General features: G+C 35.8%; 3 protein-coding genes across 4 annotated transcripts; 2 read left to right on the top strand and 1 right to left on the bottom strand.

Moving 5' to 3' along the window:
* The first annotated feature begins 389 nt into the window (after positions 1–389).
* On the top strand, positions 390–3,318 carry Fbxl4 (F box and leucine-rich-repeat gene 4). The gene is made up of 2 exons (XM_070645328.1): positions 390–1,005; positions 1,733–3,318. Exons 1-2 carry the CDS (start codon positions 515–517, stop codon positions 3,057–3,059), a joined length of 1,818 nt encoding a protein of 605 aa, XP_070501429.1. The 5' UTR covers positions 390–514; the 3' UTR covers positions 3,060–3,318.
* Positions 3,319–5,220: 1,902 nt separating this feature from the next.
* On the top strand, positions 5,221–18,805 carry Megf8 (multiple EGF like domains 8). Of its 2 annotated transcripts, none has more exons than XM_070645298.1 (9): positions 5,221–5,547; positions 5,613–5,708; positions 6,496–9,466; positions 9,873–10,047; positions 10,104–10,216; positions 10,273–10,508; positions 11,324–12,894; positions 13,738–16,173; positions 18,049–18,805. In XM_070645298.1, exons 1-9 carry the CDS (start codon positions 5,356–5,358, stop codon positions 18,359–18,361), a joined length of 8,103 nt encoding a protein of 2,700 aa, XP_070501399.1. In that variant the 5' UTR covers positions 5,221–5,355; the 3' UTR covers positions 18,362–18,805. The 2 variants fall into 2 exon arrangements, with proteins under 2 accessions (XP_070501399.1, XP_070501401.1); XM_070645300.1 differs by having other exon boundaries at positions 10,104–10,212; positions 10,269–10,508.
* A 1,182-nt stretch (positions 18,806–19,987) lies between these two features.
* Positions 19,988–22,587, bottom strand: LOC139094310 (peroxisomal targeting signal 1 receptor-like). The gene is made up of 3 exons (XM_070645337.1): positions 22,357–22,587; positions 22,144–22,299; positions 19,988–21,539 (listed from the first exon to the last, which is right to left on the bottom strand). The coding sequence occupies exons 1-3, from the start codon at positions 22,498–22,500 to the stop codon at positions 20,142–20,144; spliced, it is 1,698 nt and encodes a 565-aa protein (XP_070501438.1). The 5' UTR covers positions 22,501–22,587; the 3' UTR covers positions 19,988–20,141.
* Positions 22,588–22,684: the final 97 nt, after the last annotated feature.

The following is a 22,684-nucleotide window of genomic DNA, read 5'->3' on the forward strand; positions in this document are numbered from 1 at the left end:
TTTCGAATTTAGAAAAGTTTCTGTCGTAGCCAACTTCAGGTCAGTCAATTCCCCTCATTGTTTTGCCGGATGTTTTCGATCATGTCATATGATTTTACAAAAACAACAAGCATTGACTGCAAAACATAAACAAAATGTTGATTTTTGGCAATTTTGAGTGAAATTTGGATTGACATTTTCTGGGTCACACTTTAAAGTCTTCCCCGGAAAAGACTGACCCAAAAAATCAACAAAATTCCCAAAAATCCTTCGATTTTCATTGATAAATCCTCAAAAATCCTCAATCACCACCAAGTTGACATCAACGTACATCAATAAGCGCTTCAAACTTTCGAAACTTGATCCGCAGCCAACTTCACTCCAATCCATTTCCCCTTACATAGTTTCGTAATTCTCATCTGACTCAAATTCAAAATAAACAAAAGAGAAATAAAAAAAATTATAAAAATTAATTAAATTAGTACCAAAAAAGCAGACATCCTGCAATGTTTAAAGTATCAAAGTCAAGTTAACAATGTTCAGTGACAGTACAACGGACATTCATCCCCTCATGAGCATCAACAATGGCGATGATGATCCACAAATTATTTCACAATATGCACAGGAAGTTGTGGATTATTCATCATGTTATGGATCTCATGGAACAATCAGCTATTCAGCATTAAACATTTGTGGACGTCCATGCAAGTATCCAAGTTATGGTGACTTTGCTGAGTGCTTCTCACTGCGTCATTATGGACCGATGATGGATACGGAATATTCAGCTATTGATGCACAAGATAAAATTACATTCCATGACTTTGTTGTGATACAATTTGAAGCTTTTGTGTTGCCAAGAGAGATTAAGATTTATGAGACTTATAATCCTGGATCGGTTGTGAGAATTTATGCCTATTTATGGAGTGAGAAGAAGTGGGAATTGCTATGGGAGGATCATCCAGTTATGGTTGAGAAGAAATCGAGGGAATTTTGTCCAAAGATTAAGAAAATTCAAGTGCCAACAAGGTGAGTTGATTGATATTTGGGGATTTATTGGGTTCAGGTGCCTTCACACTAGAATTCATTATGTTCAGGTGCCTTTACATTAGAATTCATTATGTTCAGGTGTCTTTACATTAGAAATTTTGAGATTCAGATGTCTTTACATTAGAATTCTAGAGGTTCAGGTGTCTATACATTAGAATTCTTGAGATTAAGGTGCCTTTACATTAGAATTCTTGAGATTCAGGTGTCTTTACATTAGAATTTTTGAGATTCAGGTGTCTTTACATTCGAATTTTCAAGATTCAGGTGTCTTTACATTAGAATTTTTGAGATTCAGGTGTCTTTACATTAGAATTTTTGAGATTCAGGTGTCTTTACATTAGAATTCTTGAGATTCAGGTGTCTTTACATTAGAATTTTTGAGATTCAGGTGTCTTTACATTAGAATTCTTGAGATTCAGGTGTCTTTACATTAGAATTCTTGAGATTCAGGTGTCTTTACATTAGAATTTTTGAGATTCAGGTGCCTTCACACTAGAATCCTAATATTCAGGTGCCTTCACACTAGAATCCTAATATTCAGGTGCCTTCACACAAGACCTACACATCAAAATTCGAACTTAATCCTCAATTCCACCACAATTGTCCAATTTGTCCTTCAAATTAAGGCTTCATAAATCAATAACCAATCTGCACATGCCACAACTTTATGCTTATTCAGCAATTTCCTCATTTTTTCCATCCACAGAATTCTTCGTCTCGAATTTAATTGCAGTCTTGTGGATTATTACATCGGAATTGATGCAGTTCTATTGACAGGAATTAAAGTTGCTTCACCAGCATCACGTCACCCACCGGAATCAAAAGTCATAATGGGATTAATCCAAAAGAAGCTCGAAAATGTCAAATTTATTCCACAAGTTCCAGCCAATGACACAATTGAGGACTTCCTGAAAAATGATTTGAATAAATTTGTTGAAGATTTGAGGATCAGTGAGTCTGAAAAGGACACAAAAGTCAGATGGAAGCGGGAAAAAGTTGTATTTGACATACCCGAGGAAGTGCTGTTCAAAATTATGTCCTATTTGGACCTAAAGTCACTGTACAATTGCTCGAGAGTATGCAGGAAGTTCAACATCATTTCAAAGGATTCACTGCTGTACTTGAATGTCAATTTAAAGTTCTATTGGCACCGTGCCAATAGTAAGCTAGTCAGCAGTCTCATTCATCGCTGTAGCTTAATAAGGAAGCTTGATATGAGCTCATGTGGATATTATGGAAGCATCACATCTGAAGATTTTATCACATTTATTCGTATATGTGGAACTAATTTGACACATTTAAGGTTGAATTCAGCTCAGTTCCTGACCGGTGCGTGCCTTCAAGCTATCGCATTTCGATGCTCAAATCTAATCGAGTTGGAACTCCAAAATTATCAAAGTCCAACAAATGAACGTGATTTTAATAATTTGACACTTTTGAATAATTTAGTGTCTGTCAATCTCAGCAGGACATCCGTTGACACGTTCGGAGTTGTCTCGGTCATCAAATGCAATCCACGACTTAAACATTTGGACATTTCCTTTAATCAGCAACTTGCAATTGATCAAATTTGCCTTCAATTGTCAATTCATGGTAAGAATATTAAGTCACTTGACATGTGGAAGTGCCATCACTTGACCACATCTGGGCTGAGAGCATTAACATGTTGTGATACACTTGAGGTTGTCGATTTTGGATGGAACTTACGTGAGGAATCAAACATCACTGAAAGTTTTAAGAATTTCATACAAAATTGTACAAATTTAAGGAAAATGATCCTGGCTGCTGTACGTGGTGTTGCTGAACGTGACTTGATTAATATTGCGACATTTTGTAAGAATTTAGAGCATTTAGATCTGATGGGAATTGTTGGTATAACAAGTGAAGCTGTTCATAAAATTCTACAGGAATGTCCGCGTTTAAAGCTTGTCGATTTGTCATTTTGTGAGAATCTCGATGACGTCACACTGTTTAAGTGGGCGAGTGATTATAATGTTTGTATTAAGAGAAGTGAAGTTCCGAGTGATTTTTGAGGATTTTTTTTAAATTGAGGGATTTGTTCATTTGTGATGCTTGGGTCTGAATTTGGGGTCAAATTGTCAAAAATTGTCTAAAAATTGACAAAAAAATCAGGACAAATTGTCTAAATTTCACCAAAAATCTGCTAAAATTCGACAAAATTCATCGTCCAAAATTCTTCAAAAATTGACAAAAAACTGCTAAAATTCATGAAAATTCGACAAAATTCGTCAAATTTCGTCAAAAAATCGACAAAAATTCACCAAAATTACATGAAAAATTGTTAAAATTCGAAAAAATTCATCAAAATTTGATCAGAAATCATCAAAAATTGACAAAAATCATTAAAATTCGTTAAAAATTCGTCAAAAATCAGCAAAATTTTGTCGAAAATTTGATCAAAAATTGGCAATTTCCATGAAAATTGGAGACAATTTATCAAAATTCTACAAAAAATCAACAAAATTTGTCAAAATTTTATTAAAAATTGGCAAAAAATCTTCAAAATTGCCCCGAAAAATCATCAAAAATTATGAAAAGTTGACTGATCAGATCCAAATCCTTGGCAGACGCTGGCATCTTGGACTATCTTGGACCATATGAACTCAGTGTACATAAGATCTATTATTCCCCCTTAATCCACTTTATTCTGGATCAAAATACTCAATTCTTATTCCTAGATTCTGATCAGTCAACTTCAAACTCAAGCTAAGGGTAGGACAGCCATCTGCTGTATTTTTCCCGGAACACTACTGTACTTTTCAACCTTGCTGCTGTGTCCCGACTAAGCCTGAAAATGTCCCGATTTTCCAATTAAGAGTTTCCAACTCCATACAAATTTTGGAATTTTTGACAAAATTTGAAAATTTTAATTTTGAAGATCCAGGGTTCAAGCCCAAAGCTGAAAATATCTTTTTCGGAATTTCAATTAATTTCTGCACTTTTTTTGCAAGTTTTTAACTTAATTGAACTAGTTCTTTGAATATTAAGACTCAAAATAGTCCAAAAGAACCCAAAAAGTGCCAAACTTAGGAGTGTCCCTATATTTTGGGAAAATCCTCTGGCCATCCTAGCTAAGGGAAGACCACAAATCACAATTGATCTATACGGCCAGTCAACCAAGCAACATTTTGAACACCACAAATGAATAAACCCCTACAATTATTTTATTTTATTTTATTTTATTCCTGTGTGAGCATAGACATTTTAGATAGAACAAAATATATGAACTAAAAAATATGATATTTTTCTGACAAAAAACTTAAATTAATTGAATTGTAAAAGAGATTTTATGGAGTTTATTTTAATAATAAATATATGAAATTGAAGGAAAATGAGTTGTTTTTGGACTTTTTATGGATTTCAGGTGTTCGATCAGCATGGCTAGCATAACAGAGTCTTGTTAAGCTTGATTCTTCGTACAATATCCGCTTCTCTTTAAATCGGATACAATTCTGCGTTGTTTCTGCTTTTGAATAGGTCACATTTCGATGAATGTGGTGGTCACTTTAAGGTTTTACGATAGTATCTAGCCCTTGACAAAAGGCTGTCCATCTGACTCTATTGCTGGCTACATCAAAAAGCTTGTATAAATTTTCTGTCTTCACATCAAATTGACATTCTTGCAATATTCTAATAGACAGACAGTTTCATCTGCTTATCTACATATCTCTACCTGAAACACTGCATATGTATTATATTTATTATGTATTATATGTATTATATGTATTTATTTTCTACGAATTTTACGTAGAAAGTAATACACAACTGGAATGAGTATAATAACTTAAATGAGCTTAATGTGATTAAAAGCCAAATTGTATGTAAGATTAATCGATTCCCGCACTTCAGTCAATTCAATTCAAATTATTCGTTGAAACAATTTTTTATTTTCACCACAAACATTTTCATAGTTCCGCTTCCTTTCCACCACACCCGGTGTTTTGAAATAAAATTCAATTTTTCCCAAAAAGTACGAATTTGTCAGCAATTTTAACATTTTTAACAATTAATTTTGACAAATTCAGCTCAGTTTTAATTCATAAAATTACATGACAATCCCTAAAATTCCCAATATCATCAAAATCATTCCCCATATGCCGAATAACAGCACCTAGTACCCCACCCTTCATAAAATTATTCACCAAATCTCCAGAAAAAATTTTCCATCAAAAAAATAAACAAAAAAAAAAAATTCTTTTTTTTAGTAAAATCATTTTTTGTACTTAAGTGACTAAAAAGCCGACAATTTGAAATGTTTTGTACCAAAACGCACATCCACAACTGCTTGTAAAGCACAAAAAATTCACAATGAATTGTCATAAAGCAGCAAAAAATAATGAAAAAAATTTCAATTTTTATGCAATTTTTCATCTAATTTTTGTGATTTTTAACTTAACAACGGAATCACTTGCGGCTGGTGCATGCGACAGAACCCGTAAAGTATTTGAGAATGTCAGCTATGGTGAAATTACCGATGGAATTAATACAAATTACACTCAGGCTAGTTGTGACTCATTTTTTGTTTATAAAAAAAAATTATTGACAAATTTTTTTGTCATTTTCAGGACTCACATTGCGAGTGGCTGATTAAGGCTGACAATTCCAGTCAATTTATAACATTAAAATTTCTATCGCTCAAAACTGAATGCTCATACGATTATGTAAGTAATTGAGAATTTTTTTAATTCTATTCGACCTTTGGCCTTGATCAATTTTCACATCAATTAGCACTTACGATAATGAATGTGAGATGCTTATTCCGTATCTGGACAGCTTTAGTTGATTGTCAATTGTGTGAATTTAATGGAATTTTTGAGATTAAGTTGATTAAGTTTGAGGAAATTCGAGTTTTCTTACTTGAAGTTACGTACGTAATACGTAAGGTTGCGTACGTAATACGTATTATTTACGTAAAATTACGTTGCTTTATCTACATAATACGCAAACGCTTACATACTCTTAAATACGTAACTCAAATTTCACTTACATAGTAAATTGATCAACTGTAATTTCACGGACATAGTACATGGCCAAAATGTAATTTCACTTACACAGTACACTATGTAACTTTAATTTCATTTACATAATACATTAAGTAACGATAATTTCGCGTACATAGTACATTACGTAACGATAATTTCACGTAAATAGTACATTACTTGTCTATAATTTCACATGCATAGTACATTACGTATTTAGAATTTCACGCACATAGTACATCATGTTATTGGAATTTCACGTACATAGTACATTACTGAACTAGAAATTCACGTACATAGGACATCTCCTATCTGAAATTGAGTTAAACGGATAAAATTCATTCAATTTGACCAAGCTGATTTGTATGCATTTCTCAAAGCAACAAACACCAAAAAACTGCCAAATTCGCTAATTTTTACCACAAACATTCAAAATATTGGCACTAAAAATTCCATTAATCCCTTCCAGATCTTCATCTACGATGGAAATTCATATTCATCCCCACTTCTTGGTAGCTACAGTGGACAAACAGAGCCACTTGACATCACAGCATATTCCGGTTACATGCTCATCCTCCTTTATAGTGACACAAATTACAATCTTGACGGCTTTCGTGCTGTATTTTCAATAACAAATTGTCTCAATAATTGCTCATCAAATGGACTTTGCATAAATCATTCATGCCTGTGTACGGATGACAATACAGGCACCGATTGCAGTATTAAGGCATGTGATTGTGGTGATAAAGAAAATCGTGGATTTTGTGACAAAAATAATTGTAAATGTCTTAATGGATATACGGGACAGACATGCTCCTTACATACGAACAATTCAGATGCTAGTCAGTGGCATTGGCTGTCAAATTTAACACATAGTTTTACACCCCGTGCAGCACATACGGCAATATATCATGAACAAACTGATGCTGTTTATTTATTTGGCGGTTATGATTTAAATCGAGTCATGGACGGAATGGAAATATTTAAATTTAAGGATAATAAGTGGACGGATGAGAATGGAAGTGACATTAAACCAAAGATTGATGAAAAGTCTATAATTAAGAATGTCTTAATGCATGATAAAGTTGATGTTGGCATATCAGATGGATCGTGGTTTCGTGCAGCACTCTTAGCACATGTTAATGCACCAAGTAAGGATGATGAAGGAACTGATCAAATTATAGAAGATAAAATTAAACCATCACCAAGATATGGACATGCTGCATGTCTTATTGATGATACATTCTTAATTTTTGGCGGGAAATTATCAAATGGAAGTTTATCAAATGAATTATGGATGTATAACATATCAAGCAGCAAGTGGGAACTGAGAGGAATCAATTCAACCTTAATTCCACCAAGACTAACAAGACATACCCTAACATATGTCCATACAACACAGTATGTCTATCTTTTTGGTGGATCACAAGAAAATGGTGAATTTTCATCACAAATGTATCGAATTAAAATCAGCACTAAGTCACCAACATCCGATCAATGGGAATTTGTATATCCACGTGGTGGCAAGTCATTTGACTATAGAATTGTAGCACATACAACAACATTCCATAAATCATCAAATTCATTAATTATTTATGGTGGAATTATAGCAGGCGTTGCAAGATTCTCAAAATTATCGGATCGAATGTTTTCATTTAATCTCAATGAGAATCATTGGACGGAAATATTCTATCCAAAGACAGCACTCCGGGAGACAAGTATACCAAGAGAACGTGCATTTCATACAGCTACAATTGCTGGTGATTATTTAATTATTTTTGGTGGATATTCACATCGACATAATAAGGAAGAGATATGCTATGACAATCAAATGTATTTATATCATTTAAATTGCCATTTATGGATTAATCAGGAGGCATTAGGAAGTGATCGACAAAATTATCCAAAAAGGCAAGGTGTCTTTGCACATGCGACTGTATTAAGGATGAAGTCACAGCTACTTGTGATTGGCGGTTATCATGGTAATGTCAATAATGACTTCTTAGCCTTTACATTACCGGACATGATGGTACCAAGCAGGAACACAAGTGAGGGATCAATATGCTCAAACTACAAGTCATCAACTGAATGTATATCCAATCCATTATGTGGATATTGTTCATCAGATGCAAATTGTTATGCACGGACAGTCTCAACATGTAATACAAATTTACAGACGACAAGATGTCATGGCGTATGTCCATCACTAAGGGATTGTCAATCATGTCTCATTCATGGTGATTCCAATATCAATAGCTGTAAATGGTGTGTACAGAATGCAAAATGTCATCATATTAATGATCGGGAACCGTGCGGTGAGAGTGACTTTGTTGAAAAAATATCATATCAATGGTGGGGGAAGTACGGCGTTGAAATTGGTGATAAAAGTCAATGTTCAGCCTTAGATCGACCACCTGGATTGACTTATATGAAATATCTATATCCATATGACTGGAACATGCCAGATTCAGTAACAATTGTTAACAGTACATTAGTTGAATTCAGCACAGCAACAGCACCGAGCATTGACTCATCAAACAGTGGTGAAGTTCTGGCACGACTTCATGGCTACCTTCGACTACCGGACGAACAAAAGGAAATTGTTAAAGTATGTGGAAGTTATGCAGACATAACCTTAAAAATATCACTAGACGGTGAGTCACCGACAGTTGCAAACTTCTCAGCCGACCAGAACATATGCATTGCATCAAAATGGAATAAATGGAATCAACAGAAAGTCTTGATTGATTTGCAGGCACGACGTCAACAAAAGTCACAAATTCATATCCACAGTAAGGTCGCTTTACAGAACAACGCGACCAAGGCATTTACATTTGAGTTCCTTGAGCCTTATTCGAGTGGAAATTGTGAATCGTACACAAATTGCTTTCAATGTCTTAGTGACAATGCCTGTGGCTGGTGTGACTTAAAGTCCAAATGTTATTCGAGAACAGTCAATGAGTCATCAACATGCACAGATGGAACTAATTGGAGATATTTAATACTTAAATCAGAGCAGTGTATTAACTGCAGTAACTACATATCATGTCAGGCATGTAGCATGTCTGAATATTGTGAATGGTGGAATGATGATAAATGTGAACGACGTGGACGTTCAGTTAATGCCATTAAAGATCCATTTGAATGTCCATCGCAATGTTATGAACGTACAAACTGTACAAGCTGTCTTAATGATAAAGGCAAGTGTGTCTGGTGCCAGGCAACAAGTCAGTGCTTTAGCTTTTCCATCTACACGAGTGAATTTCAATTTGGATTGTGTCGTGAGTGGATTGATCAGATGATTGTGACTAGTACGATTGATATTAATGGAAATTATGGACATCATCAGTGTAAGGCATGCTCAATGTACACGAATTGTTCGACTTGTTTGAGAAGCTTGAATTGTGGTTGGTGCTATATGGAGGAGAATCCTATTGAAGGTGAGTTGAGGTTTGAGGTTCAGGTGCCTTCACATTAAAATTTTGAGGTGCAGGTGCCTTTACATTAGAATTCTGAGGTTCAGGTGCTTTCACATTAAAATTCTGAGATTCATGTGCCTTAACATTACAATTATGAAGTTCAGGTGCCTTCACATTAGAATTCTGAGGTTCAGGTGCCTTCACATTTGAATTCTGAGGTTCAGGTGCCTTCACATTAGAATTCTGAGGTTTGGATGCCTTCACATTAAGATTCTGAGGTTCAGGTGCCTTCACATTAGAATTCTGAGGTTCAGGTGCCTTCACATTAGAATTCTGAGGTTCAGGTGCCTTCACATTCGAATTCTGAGATTCAGGTGCCTTCACACTAGACCTTCAATTCCTAATTGCCATTTTTCCATCCCCACAGGTGCTTGCGTTGATGGTGACTTTAGTGGATCACCAGTGTCATGTGATGTAGCTCTAAATACAACAGAACCAACGATGTACAAGTATGCAAGCTGTCCAGATGTCGACGAATGTGGTCTTGGTATTCATGACTGTAATGTCAATGCTGAATGCCTGAACACTCATGGATCATTCATGTAAGTTGTCAAATTTACTGGAATTCCTGAATTTTTTTACATCTTGTCCTTTGCAGCTGTCAGTGTAAGAAAGGATTTATTGGCGATGGACGGAGGAAATGTGACAAAACTTGTGATGAGACATGCATCCATGGCCGGTGCTCAAACTATCCTGAATATAAATGTCTTTGTAAGTCAAAAATTTAAGCAAATTGAATCCAAAACCATAACAATTTCACTACCTAGGCAACCTCGGATGGACTGGAAGTGACTGTTCAATCAATTGCAAGTGCAACAACCATTCAACCTGCATTAATGGCGTTGGAATCTGTGATGAATGTCAAGATTACACAGAAGGTGATTTTTGTGAAAAATGCAAACTTGGTAGCTATGGAAATGCAACTTATAGTGGCTGTATGCCTTGTGACTGCAATGGACATGCAAATGAGGTGCTTGGAATGTGTGATCAGATGACTGGGAAGGTAAGTCTAAGTATGGATTTTGGTGGAGAGGATGGGAGAGAGGATGGGAGAGAGGATGGGAGAGAGGATGGGAGAGAGGATGGGAGAGAGGATGGGAGAGAGTATGGGAGAGAGGATGGGAGAGAGGATGGGAGAGAGGATGGGAGAGAGGATGGGAGAGAGGATGGGAGAGAGGATGGGAGAGAGTATGGGAGAGAGGATGGGAGAGAGGATGGGAGAGAGGATGGGAGAGAGGATGGGAGAGGATGGGAGAGGACGGGAGAGGATGGGAGAGGATGGGAGAGGACGGGAGAGGACGGGAGAGGACGAGAGAGGACGAGAGAGGACGGGAGAGAGGATGGGAGAGAGGATGGGAGAGAGGATGGGAGAGAGGATGGGAGAGAGGATGGGAGAGAGGATGGGAGAGAGTATGGGAGAGAGGATGGGAGAGAGGATGGGAGAGAGGATGGGAGAGAGGATGGGAGAGAGGATGGGAGAGAGGATGGGAGAGAGGATGGGAGAGAGGATGGGAGAGAGGATGGGAGAGAGGATGGGAGAGAGGATGGGAGAGAGGATGGGAGAGAGGATGGGAGAGAGGATGGGAGAGAGGATGGGAGAGGATATGAGAGGACGGGAGAGGATGGGAGAGGGCGGGAGAGGGCGGGAGAGGATGGGAGAGGACGAGAGAGGATGGGAGAGAGGACGGGAGAGAGGATGGGAGAGAGGATGGGAGAGAGGACGGGAGAGGATAGAAAAGGATATGGGGGTCAACTCCACACATCTTTTAACCTCAAATCTCTTCAATTTAATCCTTAATTTCCTCTATTTCCATCCAGTGCTTCTGCATGGAGAACACCGAAGGCGATAACTGTGAAATCTGCTCAAAAGGCTTCTACGGAGATCCAAGAAATAACGGAAGTTGCTATCTCCAATGTCAATCACGAGCTATGTTAAAGCCAGTCAAGTCCCAAGGCATTGGTTCCTTTAAAAATCATCCAGGTGTGACTGAATGTCTCTGGCTCATTAAATTGGAACCGCAAATAATCAATGAAAGTCTGATTATGTTTGATGTTGAGGATGACATGAACATTACATGCTCAAATAATGGAATTTATGTCTACAACAGTATATCTGAATTTTCTGATAATTTTGGACAGAAGCAGTTACTTAGTGTAATTTGTAAGGAAGGAAATGCTGTAAATATTGCAAGAGAATCCAAAACTGGTGAAATGGCAATTTACTTCCAAAAGACATCAACATATGAAGGATTTAATGGAATTTTGAGTGTCTATAGTTGTGCATTAGGAACCTGTACACATCCATATGTCTGCGACAATTCAACCAATAAATGTCAATGTCCAGATGGATTTAAAGGTTCAAAATGTGACATTGAAGTCTGTAAATCCAATTGCAGTTTTGGACTTAATCAAGGATTTTGTGACACACTCAGTAATCAATGTGTATGTGTTGATGGATATGCTGGTGATGACTGTTCGCAGGCAGTTAAACAGACATCAATTGTCATTCATGAGCTGTTTAATACCTTAACAGTCAGCAAGAACTTGTCACATCTTAAAAAGACACTTCCTAGATTTGGACATTCAGTTAATGCTGATCGTCGTGGATTTTTATGGATATTTGGTGGATATTCGCTGTCCAATGGAGCTTTAAATGACATCAGACAGTTTGATACAAGGAATAGGACATGGATGCAAGTGACAGTTGATGGAACATTGGCAAAAATGCCACTTGGACGGTATTTTCATGCTGCTGAAATATCAAAGCAGTCAATCTACATTTATGGTGGATTAAGCAACGAATTTGAGGTTCTTGATGACTTTTGGGTCTTTAATGTTCATGAGCATCGATGGACGGAAGTTGATGTTGATTCTGGCAATCAAAGTTTATGTAAAAATGTAATATGTGGAATGCCTGGTGCACTTGCTGGACATACATTGACAGCTGTTAAGGATGATGAAAATGAAGCTTTAATACTCATCGGTGGATATAAAAATTCAACAGCTGTAAATGAGACTTTAACAAAAACTTCCGAAAATTCAACAGAAATTCCAGCTATTGAGCCTCAATACTTGAACTTTTCAATCGTCTGGAAGTTCAATTTTGAGAAGAAAATTTGGACAAACTTGAACATCAGCGGAAATGGACCAAAATTGATATTTGGTCATTCAGCATCTTATCATACACAGTCACAAGTTCTATACATCTTTGGTGGATATCAGCTGATAAATGGAAAGATTTTAATGTCCAAGAATTTGTACACATTGAGGAAATTGAATGGACAGTGGACATGGAATATACTGCCTGTATTTAATGAGCTTAATAGACCGGAAGAGAACCTGCCAAGGGGACGGTTCCTGCATTCATCGATTGCTTTCCAGAACTACATGTAAGTAGATTTTGTTGTATTTTTTGAGGTTAGGTTCAAGTCATAAATGTAATTTTGAGGTTAGGTTCAAGTCATAAATGAATTTTGAGGTTAGGTTCAAGTCATAAATGAACTTTGAGGTTAAGTTCAAGTCATAAATGAATTTTGAGGTTAGGTTCAAGTCATAAATGAATTTTGAGGTTAGGTCCAAGTCATAAATGAATTTTTAGGTCAAGATCAAGTCATAAATGAATTTTGAGGTTAGGTTCAAGTCATAAATAATTTTTGAGGTTAAGTTCAAGTCATAAATGAACTTTAGAGTTAGGATCAAGTCATAAATGAATTTTGAGGTTAGGTTCAAGTCATAAATGAATTTTGAGGTTAGGTTCAAGTCATAAATGAATTTTGAGGTTAGGTTCAAGTCATAAATGAATTTTGAGGTTAGGCTCAAGTCATAAATGAATTTTGAGGTTAGGCTCAAGTCATAAATGAATTTTGAGGTTAGGTTCAAGTCATAAATGAATTTTGAGGTTAGGTTCAAGTCATAAATGAATTTTGAGGTTAAGTTCAAGTCATAAATGTACTTTAAGGTTAGGATCAAGTCATAAATGAATTTTGAGGTTAGGTTCAAGTCATAAATGAATTTTGAGGTTAGGTTCAAGTCATAAATGAATTTTGAGGTTAGGTTCAAGTCATAAATGAATTTTGAAGTTAAATTCAAGTCATAAATGATTTTTGAGGTTAGGTTCAAGTCATAAATGAATTTTGAGGTTAGGTTCAAGTCAGGAATGAATTTTGAGGTTATATTCCAGCCTAAAAGTCTTTTGAAGTTAATACAACAATTTTTTATTCCTTCCCATCCAGGTTGATCCACGCAGGTGACACAAACCCCTCAAACTCATCCGACTTCATGAATGCCTACATCTACAAATGCAATTCCTACATTCGACTAACAGAAGGCATTGAAATTATCGGAAATTCACCATCATGGATCTACTCACAAGCTGTAGCAATCGATACAGACTCGGATGTCAACAACTTTTACGTAATTGGTGGAATATCATCGCAATTTAGCATCCATAAAGTATCAGTTCCATCAGATATTTGTCAACTTTGGAGTGGATCAAAATACTTTTGTCGTCTTAATCGTGGCTGTTCATTTGCCACAACAACATCAGCATCAAATACATCCAACATAACACGATCGACTTTATGCTTCTCGAGTGACCAAAAAGAGACAAAACAAAATGAATTGACATCATCAGCCTTTAATTGGGGTGCAGTATGTGATGAAATGCTGTTAAGTACGAGGAATTGCAGTAGTTTTGCAACATGTGATGATTGTGCTGCGTTATTTCCATATGAGGGATCATCAGCATGTCAATGGAGTACAAATAGGAAATGTTATGTCGATAAGAGACCAAAAAATGAGACAGAAGGAACAGCACCGCAGTTCTGTCCATCAATAACTGAAAAAATCACTCAAAATTCATCAAATTGTGGACAATTTTTCAACTGTAGTTCATGTCTGGATCAAAATTGTGTATGGACATCAAAGAGTCACCGATGTATGGACAAGTCATTTACACCGTTGCTATGTTCAGGCTTGACATGCGGTGCCATCCTACAAAATCCATCAGAATGTCCAAAATCATGTGATTCATATAAAATGTGCAGTAAATGTCTAACAAATTCAAATTGTGGATGGGATGCAGGAACTGGTAATGGTAACGGTCAATGCCTCGAAGGTAACATCCATTACGCATATGACAAGTATGAACAAAAGTCATGGAACTACCTGACATGTCCACCCGAGGATGAATGCACAAATGATCATCATAATTGCGACAATGTGACTGAAAAGTGTGTCGACTTGCTGGATGGATTTAAGTGTGTCTGTGCAGACGGCTATAAGCCAAGCTACGATAAGGAAGACATTTGTGTACCAATTTGTAATCAAGGATGCTTTTTTGGCACATGTGTTCATCCAAATGTCTGTAAATGTGATTTCGGATATGTTGGTGCCAACTGCTCAATTGCCTGTAAATGTTCAGGTCACAGTGACTGTGCGGGTCCAGAACAACTTGATGTATGTCTTAAATGTATGAATCATACACGCGGTGAACGATGTGAAAAGTGTGAAAAATTTTATGTCAAAAAAGATGGAAAATGTGAAAGTTGCAGCACATTTTGTCATGGACACACAAAAATTTGTGTCTCATCAGACTTGAAAGACTTTAATTCAACAGTTGCGGAACTTGAAGAGATTATAACTGAAGGTCCATCAGCTGATGATGCTGTATGCCTAAATTGTGGTAATTTTACAAATGATAGACGCTGTGAGACATGCATTGACGGTTACTTCCGTGGTACAACAAATCTTAATGATGCATGTCGTAAATGTATGTGCAACAGTCACGGTGACACATGTGATCCAGTCACAGGTGAAAAATGTAATTGTGGTAATAATACGGAATCGGAACAGACATGTCCGGCATCGACAAGTAAGACTGACAAGAATACAATACAAATTTATCATTGTTATATGACACAATGTACAAAATGTAAGGATTCATATAATGGACATCCAAAGAATGGACATCAATGCTATAAGCAGATAACAATTGAGTCAAGGATGTGCATTAATGAGGCAAAGCCAATTGATGACTGTGAAGAGGCATTAGAAAGTGGAAAAATGCAATTTTTTCAAATTCAACCGCGATTTTTGAATGTGGATATAAGGATATTAATAGACGTAACTGATGGTGAAATTGATCTACAAATGAGCTCAAATGACGATTCCTTTATAGTCATGACAAATCAATCCAATGGATTTCATGATGTTCTCTTAGATTCCAAATATCAATGGCTGCAAACAACCGATGAAGATGATGAAAATTCAAGTTTTATACCAATTGTGACGTCACCGAAGAAGTCGGAAGGTTCAAGTTCACCAATTGTTTATCGAGTCATTGATCGTTTTGCAAATGATGCAGCATTGAGTACTTACATAACCTTAAAACATCACAATGCATTACTTAGAGTTTTTGGTATTAAGAATCGATTAGTCATTACTTTACCACAACATATACATAATCTTAGTGGAACTAGATTCTTTATTGCCATACGTTCGGTCAACAATGCTGTTTTTACGACTGGAATCATTTATTTTAGACAGGATCAATTGCATATTGATCTTTTTGTATTTTTCTCAGTATTTTTTTCCTGCTTTTTCCTATTTTTGGCTGTTTGTGTTGTGATATGGAAGGCTAAACAGGCGGCTGACATGAGACGGGCGAGGTGAGCTTTATATTTTTCAATTCTAACCTCAAATTTCCTAGAATTCTACCCTTAAATTCCTTAGAATTTTAACCACAAATTTCCAAGAATCCTAACCTCAAATTCCTTAGAATTCTAACCTCAAATTCCATAGATTTATAACCTCAAATTTCTCAGAATTCTAACCTCACAATCCCTAAAATTTTAACCTCAAATTCCATAGATTTATAACCTCAAATTTCTCAGAATTCTAACCTCACAATCCCTAAAATTTTAACCTCAAATTTCCTATGATTCTAACCTCAAATTCCTAAAATTTTAACCTCAAATTTCCTAAGATTCTAACCTCAAATTCCCTAAAATTATAAACACAAATTTCCAAGAATCCTAACCTCAAATTCCTTAGAATTCTAACCTCAAATTCCATAGATTTATAACCTCAAATTTCTCAGAATTCTAACCTCACAATCCCTAAAATTTTAACCTCAAATTTCCTATGATTCTAACCTCAAATTCCTAAAATTTTAACCTCAAATTTCCTAAGATTCTAACCTCAAATTCCCTAAAATTATAAACACAAATTTCCAAGAATTCTAACCTCAAATTCCAAGAATTCTAACCTCAAATTCCTTAGAATACTAACCACAAATTTCCAAGAATCCTAACCTCAAATTCCTTAGAATTCTAACCTCAAATTCCATAGATTTATAACCTCAAATTTCTCAGAATTCTAACCTCACAATCCCTAAAATTTTAACCTCAAATTTCCTATGATTCTAACCTCAAATTCCTAAAATTTTAACCTCAAATTTCCTAAGATTCTAACCTCAAATTCCCTAAAATTATAAACACAAATTTCCAAGAATCCTAACCTCAAATTCCTTAGAATTCTAACCTCAAATTCCATAGATTTATAACCTCAAATTTCTCAGAATTCTAACCTCACAATCCCTAAAATTTTAACCTCAAATTTCCTATGATTCTAACCTCAAATTCCTAAAATTTTAACCTCAAATTTCCTAAGATTCTAACCTCAAATTCCCTAAAATTATAAACACAAATTTCCAAGAATTCTAACCTCAAATTCCAAGAATTCTAACCTCAAATTCCTTAGAATACTAACCACAAATTTCCAAGAATCCTAACCTCAAATTCCTTAGAATTCTAACCTCAAATTCCATAGATTTATAACCTCAAATTTCTCAGAATTCTAACCTCACAATCCCTAAAATTTTAACCTCAAATTTCCTATGATTCTAACCTCAAATTCCTAAAATTTTAACCTCAAATTTCCTAAGATTCTAACCTCAAATTCCCTAAAATTATAAACACAAATTTCTAAGAATTCTAACCTCAAGTTCCTTAAAATTCTAAACTCAAATTTTTTAGAATTCTAACCTTAAATTTCCTAGAATTCTAACCTCAAATTTCCTGAAATTCTAACCTTAAATTTCCTAGAATTCTAACCTCAAATTAACCAGAAATCTAACCTCAAATTCCCCAGAAATCTAACCTCAAATTCCCCAGAATTTTAACCTCAAATTCTCTAGAATTCTAACCTCAAATTTTCTAAAATTCTAACCTAAAATTTCCTAAAATTCTAACCTAAAATTTCCTAAAATTAACTAAAATACTAACCTCAAAATTTCTAAAATTCTAACCTCAAATTTACCTAAATTCTAACCTCAAATTTACCTAAATTCTAACCTCAAATTTCAACAATTCTAACCTCAAATTCCTTAGAACTCAAACCTCAAATTCATTCTAAGGAACCTAACCTCAAATTCCGTAGAACTATAACCTCAAATTGCCTAAAATTCTAACCTAAAATTCCCTAAAATTCTAACCTCAAAATTCCCTAAAATTCTAACCTCAAAAAAATCATCTGAATTCCAGACAACGCTACGCAGTAGAAATGCTCAACATGGCTCAACGTCCCTACTCATCCGTCATCCTAGACGTGACGCCAGAACTTCAACCAGAATCTCAAAGCTCTCCAAAGACAATTAAAAAATCTGACAACTACGTACCAGTGGCAATTGAGACAACATCCGACAATGTCGCAGCCATTTGTACAATTTTCATAAGACTTCCCGAGACGAAACTCAAAAGACGACCCGTGTGTATGGGCTCAGCATTAATAAGTGCACCGAAACAAAATGCATTTCTTAATAAGCCAACACAACGGATAGCTCAGCATAATATGTAGATAGATGTTAAGGTTTGGACCACAGACATGGATTTCCTGGATATTGGATGCGAGGAACTGCAGAACCATAGGGTGATGAGGGTAGAGTTTGGAGATATTAAGGAAGTGATGTCAGGGATGGGGTAAGGCATGTCATTCCTGAACTTATCCAACCTGAGCTATCAACCTTATCTCCAACTTAACTGCTTATCAAGTCTTAACTATCAACAAAATAAATATTGTGTAAAATAAGTCAATGAACAAAAAATTTTTTTTTTCTCTCGCATTTGGAACAGATTAAATTCTAATTATGTAGTTAATGTACAGACTCGAATGATAAACCTATTATTAGATATAAGATATAAAATTATTTATAAAAAGCCCTAAAAGTTGTTTAAAATAATTGAAATGTTTAGTGGACAAAAGAAAAGAATTATTGAATAAATAAGAAAATGACTTTCCTAATTGCTTCTTATTTCCTTTGCGGCAGGAATAATAGGTTGAACTCTAGTGTGAAGACACCTGAACCTAATAACTATAGTGTGAAGGCACCTGAACCTAAGAACTCTAGTGTGAAGGCACCTGAACCTATAAACTGTAGTGTGAAGGCACCTGAAACTAAGAACTCTAGTGTGAAGACACCTGAACCTAAGAACTCTAGTGTGAAAACATCTGAACCTAAGAACTCTAATGTGAAGGCACCTGAACCTTTAAACTGGAATTTGAAGGCACCTAAACCTAAATACTCTAGTGTGAAGGCACCTGAACCTAAGAACTCTAGTGTGAAGGCACCTGAACCTAAGAACTCTAGCGTGAAGGCACCTGAACCTAAGAACTCTAGTGTGAAGACACCTGAACCTATAAACTGTAGTGTGAAGGCACCTGAAACTAAGAACTCTAGTGTGAAGACACCTGAACCTAAGAACTCTAGTGTGAAGGCACCTGAACCTAAGAACTCTAGTGTGAAGGCACCTGAACCTAAGAACTCTAGTGTGAAGACACCTGAACCTAAGAACTCTAGTGTGAAAACATCTGAACCTAAGAACTCTAATGTGAAGGCACCTGAACCTTTAAACTGGAATTTGAAGGCACCTAAACCTAAATACTCTAGTGTGAAGGCACCTGAACCTAAGAACTCTAGTGTGAAGACACCTGAACCTATAAACTGTAGTGTGAAGGCACCTGAACCTAAGAACTCTAGTGTGAAGACACCTGAACCTATAAACTGTAGTGTGAAGGCACCTGAAACTAAGAACTCTAGTGTGAAGACACCTGAACCTAAGAACTCTAGTGTGAAGGCACCTGAACCTAAGAAATCTAGTGTGAAGGCACCTGAACCTAAGAACTCTAATGTGAAGGCACCTGAACCTAAGAACTCTAGTGTGAAGGCACCTGAACCTAAGAACTCTAGTGTGAAGGCACCTGAACCTAAGAACTCTAGTGTGAAGGCACCTGAACCTAAGAACTCTAGTGTGAAGGCACCTGAACCTAAGAACTCTAGTGTGAAGGCACCTGAACCTAAGAACTCTAGTGTGAAGACACCTGAACCTAAGAACTCTAGTGTGAAGGCACCTGAAACTAGGAACTCAAGTGTGAAGACACCTGAACCTATAATCTGTAATCCTAAAAGCAACCAAACATTCAAAATTCCTTATAAAAATATCATCATTTATTTTATTCATTTCCTCAGTTCCAAATAACAATTTTTTTCCAATTTTTCTTCAATTAATTAACAAAAAAAAAAAAAAATATTTTCAAAAATTTTTTTCAAAATTTCCAGTACGAATATCAGCCATAAAATCTACGTCTCCATACCAAATTCCCTACTCAACGCTGCTAAATCTTTTTTATCAACAAAATCCTGCAAATTGTGCTTACCAGCAAGTGAAATTGTCATTCTCAGCGTCGACCAAAGAGTATCCGACATCTGATTATTCATATTATCAATATTAATTCCAGCTCTTTGTTTTGAACTTGCTTGATGATTAAGTGCCAATAATAAGTGCTCAGCAGCTTCCTTATAAGACTTTAAATTGATGCATACAACACCAACATTATATCTGGCACGTATGAAACCCGGTTCAATTTCAAGTGCACGCTGATAAGCACCAACAGCTTCCATTGGACGATTACCATTTGCATAACTGGCACCAAGTCGATTCCATAATTTTGCATTATCTGGTGATATTTCGACAGCAGCTTGAAAGCAATCAACTGCTTTATCATATTCTGATGATAGATTAAACAGCACACCGAGTGCTTCCTGTACATCTGGATCAAAATTTCCTGTTGTTGCATTTTGATGTACAGCTTTAATGAACAAATCTTGTGTTTCTTGTAAATCCATTGCTTTAATTCTCGATGTTGTTATCTCCTCGATACCTGATGCCTCATCAGCATTAGGCAATGCCAAATTTGTATATTTTGGATTGGCTCGAAGCCATTGATTTAACATTTTTAATGCTAAACTTTGATAGCTTTCATTTGTATAGGAAATGGCGAGTGACAACAGCACAGTTAAATCATTTGGTTGGAGTTCCAGTGATTTTTTTAGTGCTGCTATGGCATTTGGATCCTTTTCATTTTCAGCTTGTGATGTACCTAAAAGTCTCCATGCTTCAGCATTTTCAGGCTCCTGTTTGACAGCACTTTCAAAGCACAATACAGCAGATGGAATGTCACCGGCTGTAAGGAACGCTTTTCCTTTTTCTAAGGCATTTTCCACATCAATTAATGGATTATTTTCATCAAATTTATATTCTTTATATGGATCATAATAGTCACCGACATCATTAAGCCATGGATGTTCCTGATTATTATCCTCAGTTGACAATTTCTTCCATTCATCTTGTAGACGATCCCAAAATTCTTTATTATATTGCTCATTAAATTCTTCTTCAGCTTTTCTCGTCTCTTCAAATGTCGTTGACCAATCTTCGGCCAATTTTTCATCTTCCAACTTTGTGATTGCTTCGACTTCCTTAAAAAAGTCATTTGCTGTTGATTCTGTTTGATGTTGTTGATCAAAAAATTTTTGTGTCTCTGGATGTGGTGCGACTGATGATGATGGAAAGAAGCGACTATAATCTGGTCGCTGGTATGGACGGTATTGCTGCATTGATGTTGATGGGAGGTCATTGACACTCCAGACATTATTTTGAACGTTTGTGTAGTTTGTTGAGAGGGATTTCTGCCAGAACTGAAATTTATGAAAAAAATTTTATATTAAAATCTAGTACAAATACGTCTAAGAAGGTAAAAATCTAGTACAATTTTGTCCCGGAAAGTGAAAATCTAGTACAATTCTGTCTCATATGATTCTAATCTAGTACAATTCTGTCTCAAAATGTGTAAATCTAGTACAACGTTATTTCATAAGGTGAAAATCTAGTACAATTCTGTCTCAAAAGGTGAAAATCTAGTACAATTATGTTTCTGAAGGTAAAAATCTAGTACAATTCTGTCTCAGAAAGTGAATATCTAGTACAATTCTGTCTCAGAAGGTGAAAATCTAGTACAATTTTGTCTCAGGTGATGAAAATCTGGTACAATTCTGTCTCAGAAGGTGAGAATCTAGTACAATTCTGTCTCATAAGGTGCTAATCTAGTACAATCCTGTTTCAGGATGTGAAACAAATACCTTAAAGTGGATATAAAGACTACTTTGGGTCAATTGTCTTGCAAATCGCACAAAGTCTAGACAGACGATATAAATTGATAAACAATATCCATATCTAGCACATAAATCACTCAGATCATCAATAATCCCTAAAATATCACTAATCATCATCCCCAAAACCTACCTCAGCAAACGAGCTATCAACACCAGCCTCTAATGGCATTGCCACTGGATTAACTGTATCTTGAATAACTTCATTGACCTTCGGTCCCATAACTGGTTGTTGAACAATTCTGTCCATTTCTTGCATCTCCTTAAGCAGCATGTCCATTCTAAAAGTCTAAATAGTGCATTGATAAGCATTTTTAATCACTGTACAAAGTCCATGTCTACTTACACCTTCTGGTTGAAAAGTTTTTTCATGAAAATTTGCCGAAATTCCTTCATCTCGTAGCGCTGTATCGGCTGTCATCTGCTTCCCGAGACGCATTAATGGATTAACATTGCCGCACTCATTCTCCAGGACGTCCTTGAAGTTCATTGCACTTGGAATTTTATCAAAATATTCAGGAGCAAAATTTTTTTTTTTATGTTCTGTGGGCTAGAGTTGAAATTTAATGTCTGAGTTTGTGAGAGAAATAAATAGTCATGAAATGCAGAAAGTTTTTTGAATTTTTGAAAGACGTTAGACAATGTTTGGAGATTTGGAAACTTTATCAAGTTTT

This window comes from Chironomus tepperi, unplaced genomic scaffold, assembly GCF_022539635.2.
Source record: "Chironomus tepperi strain 1889 unplaced genomic scaffold, CSIRO-AGI_Ctep_v1 contig_354, whole genome shotgun sequence".
Classification (NCBI taxonomy): Eukaryota; Metazoa; Arthropoda; class Insecta; order Diptera; family Chironomidae; genus Chironomus; species Chironomus tepperi.

Excerpts from the sequence above, each read along its gene's own strand:
- Fbxl4 (XM_070645328.1), top strand. The coding sequence starts at position 515 with ATGTTCAGTGACAGTACAACGGACATTCATCCCCTCATGAGCATCAAC. Across the intron at positions 1,006-1,732 it reads AAAATTCAAGTGCCAACAAG|AATTCTTCGTCTCGAATTTA; the intron begins GTGAGTTGATTG and ends TTCCATCCACAG.
- Megf8 (XM_070645298.1), top strand. The coding sequence starts at position 5,356 with ATGAATTGTCATAAAGCAGCAAAAAATAATGAAAAAAATTTCAATTTT. Across the intron at positions 10,048-10,103 it reads AACACTCATGGATCATTCAT|CTGTCAGTGTAAGAAAGGAT; the intron begins GTAAGTTGTCAA and ends TGTCCTTTGCAG. Across the intron at positions 16,174-18,048 it reads GCTGACATGAGACGGGCGAG|ACAACGCTACGCAGTAGAAA; the intron begins GTGAGCTTTATA and ends TCTGAATTCCAG.
- LOC139094310 (XM_070645337.1), bottom strand. The coding sequence starts at position 22,500 with ATGAACTTCAAGGACGTCCTGGAGAATGAGTGCGGCAATGTTAATCCA. Across the intron at positions 22,300-22,356 it reads AAACTTTTCAACCAGAAGGT|ACTTTTAGAATGGACATGCT; the intron begins GTAAGTAGACAT and ends TGCACTATTTAG. Across the intron at positions 21,540-22,143 it reads TTGATAGCTCGTTTGCTGAG|TTCTGGCAGAAATCCCTCTC; the intron begins GTAGGTTTTGGG and ends CATAAATTTCAG.